This window comes from Cryptomeria japonica, chromosome 6, assembly GCF_030272615.1.
Source record: "Cryptomeria japonica chromosome 6, Sugi_1.0, whole genome shotgun sequence".
Taxonomy (NCBI): Eukaryota; Viridiplantae; Streptophyta; class Pinopsida; order Cupressales; family Cupressaceae; genus Cryptomeria; species Cryptomeria japonica.
This window is the reverse complement of record NC_081410.1, coordinates 655,459,574-655,470,893: the sequence shown is the minus strand read 5'-3', so window position 1 is coordinate 655,470,893 and position 11,320 is coordinate 655,459,574. Positions and strand designations below refer to the sequence as shown.

Below are 11,320 nucleotides of genomic sequence, written 5' to 3'. Positions count from 1 at the left end.
AGGAAGTTCTGAAACATAAGTGGATGAGAATTTAGATTTTTTTCATAAGCCAATAATACCAAAATATGTGCTTTTACATTCCAGTGCAATATTGTGCCTTCGAATTAAACACTATCAATATCATTATTACACTAAATATAGCTTCAGGTTGTTCATTTCATAGGAAATTACGAAACATTGGTGGCTGACGCTAAATCATTGAAAAATTTTGAACAGTAAACTGGAATAAACAATGCAGGATTGCCAATCAATAAAAACATAATGACCATGGTATCAAAGGTTCAAAGTTCAAATTATCTACAGTACAGCAAATTTACCTAGCTTCAAGTGACAAAACCCAACTCAATAATTTCAAAAGATACAGTAGATACATATGTCCATCATCACTGACTAGAGAATCAGGCCCTGCGCAGGTGGTGGTTTAGTTGGTTCCCCAGATGCCTGTGTAGAAGTATTGTGAGAAGAAAATGAACCACTATCATACCGGGGTAAGCTGGAAAAATTTGCTGAGTTTTTAGCTGAGCTAAGTGGCTCATATGCATTTGCAGGTTCGTTTAGATGAACTTGTGCAAAATCATGGGATAGATCTCCCCTTGATGCAGGATTTTGATCATTCTTTTGTCCTTCAACCATCTGAACCTTCTCTTTAGTTTTAGTACCAACATCCTCAGCAGCTTTTGCAACCCTGTTGAATGCACCAGTCACCCATGATGCTCCAGTGAAGACAAACTTGTTCTTCATAAGAGCAGAACCTGCACTATTAACCTTCTGTTCTGCTGCTGCAAACGCTGATTTTGTTTTCTCTGATACTTGAAATTTTTGATCCACTGATCTTACTTTCTCATTTACAACAGCAGAGCCAGCACTGATCTTTTCAGTGAAACCAATTTTCTTGTCCAATGATGTTACCTTAGCAGATGCATTTGCTGTCAAACGATGCTTGTCATCAAATGACTTGGCTTTGCCCATAGCATCCTTTCCAAGAACAAACCCTTTTGCAAGCATGGTTGTCACAACATCCTGAGCCTTATTCACAGCACCACCACCTCCAGTCACAGGAGTTCCTTCCCTTGGCTACAAACACATATCAAGCATGCAAAAGCAAACTTCAATACAATCTACTAAAGAAAAAATCAGTAAAAGGGATAATAGAATCTTGAGCATTTTTGCATTGAAACATTTGTAGCTTTCTGAGAGAACCTACCACATAAGGTGGAGGTTGATTATCATAACCCTCTGCAAGTGGCGAGTAATGTTCAACAGGCGAGATGTTAACAGACTGATCTACAATTGTTGCTCCCTAAATTGATACACATTTCTCTGTCAGTTAGAAAAATCCCCATCTATCACAGAAATATAAACCACAAAGTACAAATTATACATAAAAATTTAGAAAGAGAACAATTATCAAGGAAAATGTTTAAAATAAGTCGTAATAATTGAATTATTCTTATCAACTATGCAGTTACACATTTTTCCCAATCATTCTGTTAGGAATAATTTTAAGAATTTATTTAAACTGGCTTAAGCCTTAAAACACTAAAATGATTCTATTAGGACTTCAAGAAGATTAACCACAAAAATGCACCTTTTAACAAAATTACACCGAGATCCCAATAAAGGCTCATGGCAAATTAGTATTCAGTAAGGTCTTTGTAAGAATTCCAAATTGAATTTTTTTTTATCAAAGCAATATTAGCCAACTTTAAAGGCACAACTATCTATTAAAATTATGTTGCTATAAATAAATTTTGATAATCCACAAAAGTTTCATATAGACTAAAAAATACTGCTAGAGCTGTAAGAATGTCAAATAGGAAGTCTGGCATCCAATATTTATGCAGCTATAACTTTGCTCCTACTTTTAGCCAATTGGTAATTTTTCAGGAAATGGCAAAAGACAATCAATCAAAACTATACATGAGAAGATACCTGAAAAAATTAAGAAATTGCACAGGAAGAGTACCTAAACAACAATATAAAAGTGAAACAATTAAAGTTTTCAGTCAAACATGGCATGGAAGGAAGCAGTGAACGGGCCCCACACAGACCATCACCATAGGCATAAAAACAATGCAAGTACCGATTATCAGCAAAATATATATCAGATGTAGGTTTATGTGGATCCAAAGCTACTTTATCTCGTATTTTGGAATCTGTAGTAATTATTGATGAACTAGAAACCAATCTTGTTTGCGCATCTATAAAGAGATAACTGTCACTTCAAAAAGGACAAACCAGAGTTGTCCAAGTGTGCATATTCAACCCTTTTTAGAGTGTGCATCATCTAAATGCACATACCAAACTCTTTTTAGGGCACACTGACACTGTGTAGTTGTAAGTGTGGGTGCAAATGCAGACTTAACCCATTATGCAACTAGTGCCCCTTAATATTTTGCCTACAGCCTTCAAAAATCTTTAGAAAACCCCAAAACGATTGTCCAAATGTGCATTTGCAACCCTTTATAGGGTGTAGGATTGTCCAAATGTGCATACCCAACCCTTGTTAGGGCACACCCACACTGCATGGATGTGGGTGTGGGTGCAAACGCAAACTTAACCCGTTGCAACAGGCGCGCCTTAATTTATTGCCTACACCCTTCAAACATCTTTAGGAAAACCCCAAAACAAGGTCAATGCATTTAAAAAACATTAAAAGTAGAACCATTATTTATAATTTTACTCTCTTAACTCCCACATTTACATCTCCTTTAGCAGCATTACAGCAGGGATAAAAATGAGTTTAGAATCCAGATTATCCACCTTATTGCTGCATGATGATGAGATGGATAAAGATCTCTCTAATTTAGATGCTACAAATCCTGACTACAAATTTTTTTAATTGAACTTTACTAAGTTTCATGCTTATCTCATGCTGTGAATTCAATGTTCATGATCTTATTTATTATGTTTTATGTTTAGTGATTCACTGATTTGGTTTTTATATTATATAGCATACCCAAGTTTTGTACACTTGTACCCATGTACCATGGTTTTGGGAGTTTGCACCAGGGGCTGTGTACCTGTATGTGGCTCACCGTTTGCTGATGCACCCATGTAACCTCAGTACAAACCAAGACCAATGATTTATGTTATCCCTCAAAGGTTATTGAGGTTTCACTAAGTGCTCATATTATCTCAGGATTGCAGATGCAGCACTTTTTATCTGATATCAAAATCTGTATAAATGAGTTTATGTTGATAAGAGAATTGGTGTGTGTCTTCTAGCAGTAACCCTCCACTCTTCTTTTAAGGTCCAGACCTATTAGTATTTGCTATAAACAATTAAGTTCATTCTCAACTGCTTAAAATACACAGGACTCAACTTACAAGGGGCAGTGTTCACAGAGCAATATGACTTATTCACAGGTTTGAAACCATTATGAACATGATGGATATATAAATTTGGTTTAACATCTACACATAATAAACTGAAAAGAAAACTCATTCTTGTTCCCTTGTAGTGTCAACACCAACAATTTCAGGAGATGCACAGCCAACAGATTGGTTGCTACATATTATGTCATTGAAGATATCTGTCATCCTCGAACGAGATGTATTCAGTGACACTGAATTCTTGCGATATATTACTTCTTCTCTACAATAAATTTCCATATACATCTCCTAGAGCATACCAGAAAGGGCATTTTATGGATGGGATTCAATTTTTTTCTACATCATCTGCTCTCTGTTCTTATGCAATCTGTTATTTTATTTGCTCCCTGGTCATTTCTGTTACAGTATTTGCTCCCTATTTATTTCCAGTTCAATTGGACAATTGTCTTCTCATTGTGATTGTTGTCTATTATTAAGTTTATTTATTATGAATCCCACAATCAGCAAGTGACCCCTGGGCAATAATTAGGCACCCAATCACGGCCACCATATTATACAGACAGCTAGAGCTATAATACATATTTATAATTTATGGGATTAATAATGATTATAGTTTCAACATATGGCTATATCATACATACGTACTACTACTCATATGATGCTCTATTCCCAAATGAACAATAGTTACAATACATATACTACAGAGCCTCAAGAGGTTTACATCAGGAAACCCACTAGTTTATCCCACTTGTATGTCCATTATCAAGAACTTGTTACAGAACCCAGCTCCTGTTATCAGCCTATCCACTCCCAAAATGCCAAAAAACTTGGAAACTAGGAATCTTTCTAACCGTCTCAACTGAGTCCAAAATTTCCAACATCAACTTCTGTGGAATGTGCCTTAATCTTATATTAAGATTAATTTCAATTAAGAAAACTATCAACAAAGATGATGAGAAACTATGTAACAAGTAAGGCTGTGATAGTTCTGACATTCCAGAAATATTACTATTCAACCTGGGTTCAGAATCAGATGCATCTGCTGAGGAGCACTTCATGTATTCAAATAACTGAATAAGTGGCTTTAACAATAACCCACACTTCACAGTAGAACAAACAAATCCAAAAGAACCTCATCACTACAGACATAGTTTAAAAGCTAGACCTAACCACAATGTCATGAAGCACCACTCAAAGAGAAACACAGTGGCATTCCTGAAACCTAGGCCATTGCTTCTTGAAACATGACATGCACCCATGTCCTACAGCAACATTTATAAGCTCAGCTTGTGCTAATGTCAAATCCCACTGTGCATAATGACTGCACGGGGATGAAAGAATTAGAATATCATAGCTGCTGGGAAGGAAAATTCTGCAGATCAAAAGCAGGACTGCCATATTCCAGCTGCATTAGAATGAGGTCATGAAATTCTAGGCAGCCATGAAGGAATATATCGTTACCAAATAAAGCATTTGAAGAAATTGTTTGCATGCAGAAATCAGTAGCAACTGAGGTGCAAGCAATGGTGAACTGAGCAAATAGAAAGAATGGTTGAAGTGATGGGCAAAGCTAAGTACTCATAGTTATTCTGAGCTGTAACCAACAGAGACGGATCCCAATCACCATTTGCTTTTACATGCACCTACAAATGCATGGAGCCATGAGCAAGACTCAAATCAACACAAAGTTGAAGTTGACACAACCTTCTCAAAGGGTGGCAGCTACATGAATTCAATGCCTAAACAAAAGGCCTTCAAAGTGCTTAGCCTACGATAATAACCCCAAATGACATCGTCAAATCATCCAGAGGTAGTGGTAAAATTGTTTGAGGTATCAAAGAAGTGAGCCAAGATTGTTCTATGCAGGAAACTCTTTAGTCTTTGGGCCACATTGGGTGAAAATGAATATTTGGTAAGTTTGAACTCAAGACAGAGGCCTTCTCAAAACTCTAGAGGTCAAAAAGGCTGAGCAGTGGATCGAAAGCTTCAACATCTTCATGCTGCACCATCAATCGTTCTTGGGTGGTGACAGAAGAAGATGGAGGAGGAGGCACATATAGTATGTCTGTTTGTCCCACACACCCATAATGTTCAAAGGATATAAATTAAAATAAAGTGTCTTAGTTAATACATGATCTATAGACTCCTTGCACAGTCACCAACCTGTAACAGCCTTTAGTGCTTTGTGGAGGCAGTAGTTCATCCGGGATTTATCATTTATCATCCAGTGGCAATCACTTGGTAACTTATAATTAGCAGCCTTTTCTGGTGATCAGATTCTTGTTGCAGTCAAAGGACCGCTACTAAATTAATTTTGAAGGCAAGTCATAAATGTTGAGCTTATTGAAATATTAATGTAAATGACAAGTATCATATTAAAATAGTGCCAAAAATTTACTATCCCGAGATCATCTTTTTGCTTTGCATTAAAATGTCAACAGTTACGATGAAATAAAAATTGAAGGAGAAGACATATCACATGAACAGCAAAGTTGAAAAAGTTCATGATATCAATATTGGGCATGTTGATATGAGAAGCTGGTTTTCTAGGAGTTTCAGACAAGCACACTAATTAGTGACTCCATTCACCATCAGTTGATGAATGTCAGTGAAAAGACACTATTCCATGACATGAAGAAACTTTAATCTGGCTCTCCAGTGATCCAGCTCAAGAGCATGACGGTTTGTTTATATTCTTCTTTGAATTCAACACATCTAGATAGATCAATCTTATAGACTAGTTCTTCTGCATCATGACCCAGGTTTTGTTGATAAACCAACAATTATTGTCAAACGATGTTGAATGTGTACACCAAGTCTTCTAGGCTAACATCAACTCTAATTCTTGATATTGCATGTTTTGGGATGGTAATGTTTTGTGCATTACAAAACCATGTTTGAAAACATGATGGTACTTGAAAAATCTGATTGTGGCGACTAATCCAAATAGATGAGAGGATCTTAGGCATTTCTTTCCAACATCTCCTTTGACCAATTTCTCGTATCAACATGCCTGAAGTTGGTATCATAAACTTCTTCAACTTCATTAGTCATGTGATGTAGTTTCTTCAATTTGTATTATTGTAACTGGTGGTAATGATGATGCAAAGCAGCAAAGATGATCTCAAGATAACAAAATTTGACTTTGTTTATGGGTTTATTTGATAAATCACTTATCAATTACATCAATAATTCATAAACTTTAAGTTTGGAGCATGCCTTCAAAATTAACTTACTAGTGTTCCTATACCACTTGTTGACAGCAACAAGAATCTAACAACTATGAAAGGTTGTCAATAGTTGGTAAATTACCAAGTGAAACCGCAAAACAATAAATCACCAATGAAATATAAAACAACTCTTACTTAAGTCATGTTATTTACCAACAAAGGATTATTTTATACTATATCTTTTGAACTGCTCAAGGAATGTGGGACTATCACACATAATACCTTTTCCTCTTCCTCCAACTACCATCTTATGCTGCAATCCAAAAATAATTGATGGCGCTGCTTGGGAGAGGTTGAAGCTTTCAATCCACCACTCAACCTTTTGGATCTCTCAAGTTTTAAGAAGCCCTTTCTCTTGATTACAAACTTCCCAATGATTCATTTTCACCGAGTGCCGCTTAAAGGTCCATGAAATTGCTACATACAACAAAATTGGTTCATTTCTTGGATACCTCAAACATGTTCATCGCCACCTCTAGGTGAACTAAGCACATCATTCAAGAGTATCATCAAAGGCCAAGCACTTTGAAAACGTTTTTCTCCCACCTCGAATCCACACAATTCCCAACCTTTGAGAACGTTGTGTTGTCCTCAACTTTGTATCTCAGTGTTATTTGAATACTTTGAATCCATTAGAGTCTCTCAAGATAGTGCCTACACCTCCATGCATTCTTTGATGCACAAAAATAAATGACTTTTGGGACCTACATTGTTGGTTATGACTCAAACTATTTACAAGAACTTAGCTTTGTACATTGCTTTAACCATTCTTTCTATTTGCTCAATTTGTGATCACCTATACATCAGTCATTGTTGGTTTCTACATGAAAATTTTTTCTTTGAATGACTTGTTTAGCGATTGTATATTCCTTCACACCTCCCTACAAGTTCTTGATATCATTCCAACACAACTTGAATATGGCAATCTTGCACATGAACATCTACAAAATTTCCTTCCCAACAATAATGATATTTTTTCACTCTTGTGCATGCACTATATACTCCATTGAAGAAGTACTATTGTAGCTCGGGGCTTTGTTGCAAGATAATCAAGTGTCACCAAGCTCTTGTTCACTTGCTCACCAATATTCTCTACAAGCACCTCTCTCCTATTGTGCAATAGTTGGAAAGACAAGTAATAGGCAACTTTATCCTCATTAGAGCAAAGTTTGTATATCACTCCATGCTCCTCTAGTAGTATTGTAACTACCAGCATCTTCAATCTCATCTAAGAAAAATCACTAGAGAGGATTTGTCTAGTTGAATGCATTAGTGATTTGTGCATTTCTATTCGATATAAAGATCTGTAACTACCTCCAACCTATGCAACCACTTGAGTGTTCCCGTGTGGTAGTTTGAAGTGGAGTAGGTTATGACAACTAGGATTTAAGGCTAAGTGAACATATTTCCACCTCTGCTTCAAAACACACAAATATTTTCATAGTAGCAAGAGCCAAGAAAAACCCACGTTTAACTATGAGTACCTAGAGGTCAACAATCTTCCCCTATTGGTTCCCACTCACATGCTTGGTTCATTTAAATACCAGTCAATAGTCACTCAAAACCAACTCAAACTTTGAAATAACCATGCACAATCTAAAAAAACACAATCTAAACTCAAGTAATTGAAGAAACCACAACTTTTCTATTTGCATTTTCTATGATTTTCAATTGTCATGAAATAATATTTGCATTTTCTATGATTTTATGAATTTTTTATCACCTTTTAATTTGTCAAATTTTTCTCATTCTAAACCCATGTAATTGAATTCCATGTTTACTTTAAATTTTTCAAGCCATCATCATGTAAATATAATGCTACTTGTTCCACAGTATCTCAATATGGGGGGAGTGGTGATAGATCTAAAGGACAAGGGGACCAAGGGCATAAGTTTAAGGATGGCAATGAGACAGCGGTGCAAATTTGTATAGTAGAGAAAAAAATAGTTATAAAAATGTACAAGAAATAACATATAAAACTTAGAAATACTCAAACATATCGCACTATGCAATGAATCTATTGAATATAGATATATTCATATAATATTCAAATTGATGAGTACATTCGAAATCCAAATACAATTGGCTAATGACCCAATGCCTCGTATCATCATTCATCCCCACAGTCCATCCCAAACTCATCACTCAAACTACGAGATTTGTCAAAGTCAAGCTCTTTCAAACCAATACCAACTTGTCCTCATTTAATGAGAAATTGATAATAAGAAAGATGGTCGCTTGCTTTGCGAGAATCAAGTTTCATGGGGGCTTAGTTGTTGTGCTCAAGCATGCAGGGCAAAAGCTATTACTGTCTTTGCCTATCACAAGGACCAAGTTTTGATATCGAATTTGAAATACCTCCTTTTATGAGTTGGAGTTGAGGTTTTTTGTTTTAGTGAAGCAAGACAAAAAAAATTCAAACTCTAGCCACTAAAGAAGAGGTGAAGGGGGAGCTAAGAGAATTTATTTTCTTTGCTCTTAGAAAACCCTTCCTTTCTCCTCCTCAGCAAGATTGAGAGCAAGTAGCCAAGGCACGAAGAACTACATTATTGTTGATGAGGTGGTGAGTGTTGGAAAGTCCAAGCTCAAGATCAATGAAGGTGGGGCATCGAGCAACGATAGTGGCCATGTCTTTCAAGATCAACATGTCACGAGTGATCAATTCATCGTTCAATTTATTTTGAAGTGTTGTTGAATGTTTCCCATGTTTTGCTTCATAAACGGGGATTAGCTTGTTGTGGTCATTTGATAGTCCAACATTTAGCTTTTTATTCCATATAGATGTACTATAGCTTGTTATGAGCCTAGTCAAGGCAAGGATTTGAATCTAAACCATATATCCATTTTTTATTAAAAAAAATGTTACAAAGGAAGGGGGGCGCACTTCCCTCACTTGCATGTCAAAAAAAAATTCATTGATTCCATAATCTATCTAATAGACCAATAATGATAGACATGATATGAAAAATGATTTATTTGAGAGATGATCTAAAAAATGTTGCATCATACATAGTACATAGGTACACTAAACAACAAGCTTGAAATTTAGAGACATCATCCAATTGGTATCTCCAAAAATACTTATCTTCTCTGTTTTCATCTTCTTAAATTTTCCTCTTCATTAAGAATAATGGGTATGTCCTTCAAAAAAAATTGGGCTTAGAATTTTTATTTATTTCAGATTTTTTAATTTTTTTGCTATTTTTATGCTTTTGAAGTGGGTGAAGCCCTAAAGTCTCCAAGATGGGGGACAGACTAAAGATGCTAGGAAGTCTACAAAAAGACCAAAAAAGGGTGCTGTCCACATATGCCCCTCTTTTTAGGAAATATCTCCCTCTAAAATTTCAAATGCCCCCTCCTCATCCACAAGTCCAAGGTATCTATTACATCTAAGGGATGCATCCCCATGGAACACTTGAAAACCATAACAAGTCCCTAAATACCTTAATTCCCCATAAGGTTCTATTGCCAAAACCCCTAAATATCCTAATTAACCATTTAAGGTCATTAAAAACCCATTGAAGGATTCCCTAAATACCCATGGAACACTAAAATCTCACATAAAAGTCATCGATAGAATTCCCTAAATACCCTAATTGTCCACTCAAGGCTTTGAAAAAACCTGTACCAGAGGAAATATTCATAACATACCACACATACACCCGATTGTCCATTTAAACTCGTTTAAAAATTCAAACTTGGTAAAGCCAACAATATCACACAGAAATTCATTGACAAAAACCATAAATATTCTGAAGTTCATTTAAGGCCGTGTAAATCCATACCGATAAAAGTAATGCAGTGTCCAGAGCCTGAGGGTCCTTGAAGGTAACGAAGGCCACTTGAGAATGTTCACCATCACTGCCATAAACCACAAAAAAATTAAAAAGACAATTTTCAAAATACAGTAAAAATTTAAAAAACACCGACGGCGAGAATATGAAAACACAAAAGTGGGAAAACAGAAAGAAAAAATGAAGTTACTTTTGCAGCTGGATACGATCTATGTCTCCGGAGAAGGAGAAGAAATCCTGGATGTCCCGTTTGGTTGCCCTGATTGACACATTGGAGACTCTCACAGTATTTGTCTGCAATAACATAACAGAGAACCAAAAAAATGAAAAAAAAAATTAGTTAAGCATAGATCTGAACCATTTCTCTACCAAAATCTTTTATTGAAAAAATGGGTTTACCGTCATTTCAGCAGGAAACTGAAATCAAATGAATTTAGCGCTGCCCAGGCGCAGTTTTTGAAGGGATCTTTGATTCTCTATATTCTTCGCGGAGTCAAGCCGACGCCCTCTCGATTGCAAAGAAGAAAATTAGAGTATGATTATGCCAAAGTACATTTTATATTGATGAGATTTTATTTTAATTTTTAATTTTTTTTTCAATTTTACGAATTGTTTTCTTCTGCTCGTGGTCTTCGCGTAATAGGAATGCAAAACTTCTGGACAAAGGTATTGTTAACTACAGTCGCAATGGACATAATCATAATTTTGTGGTCGGAGTGAAATTTTATTAGAGAGAAATTTGACATTTTATGGGAAATGGTATTTATTTAAAAATATGCAATTATTAGTTTCTTTTAGGAATATTTATTTAATTTATTAGTTTTTTTTAAAGCAAATATTTTATTTTATGAAATGATAGAATTTAAATAGTTTAATTACATTTTTTAATGTATAATTTTTTGTGATATTTTCTAATGTATTTTTTTTTCATATTTTTTATATTTGTTTTTGTGACGCAAG

General features: G+C 35.4%; 1 protein-coding gene across 2 annotated transcripts; it reads right to left on the bottom strand.

Moving 5' to 3' along the window:
* Positions 1–221: 221 nt before the first annotated feature.
* Positions 222–11,001, bottom strand: LOC131033190 (binding partner of ACD11 1). 2 transcript variants are annotated; one of them, XM_057964334.2, is made up of 5 exons: positions 10,760–11,001; positions 10,551–10,654; positions 10,352–10,427; positions 1,205–1,300; positions 222–1,074 (listed from the first exon to the last, which is right to left on the bottom strand). In XM_057964334.2, the coding sequence occupies exons 1-5, from the start codon at positions 10,763–10,765 to the stop codon at positions 391–393; spliced, it is 966 nt and encodes a 321-aa protein (XP_057820317.2). In that variant the 5' UTR covers positions 10,766–11,001; the 3' UTR covers positions 222–390. The 2 variants fall into 2 exon arrangements, with proteins under 2 accessions (XP_057820317.2, XP_057820316.2); XM_057964333.2 differs by lacking the exon at positions 10,760–11,001 and having other exon boundaries at positions 10,551–10,666.
* Positions 11,002–11,320: the final 319 nt, after the last annotated feature.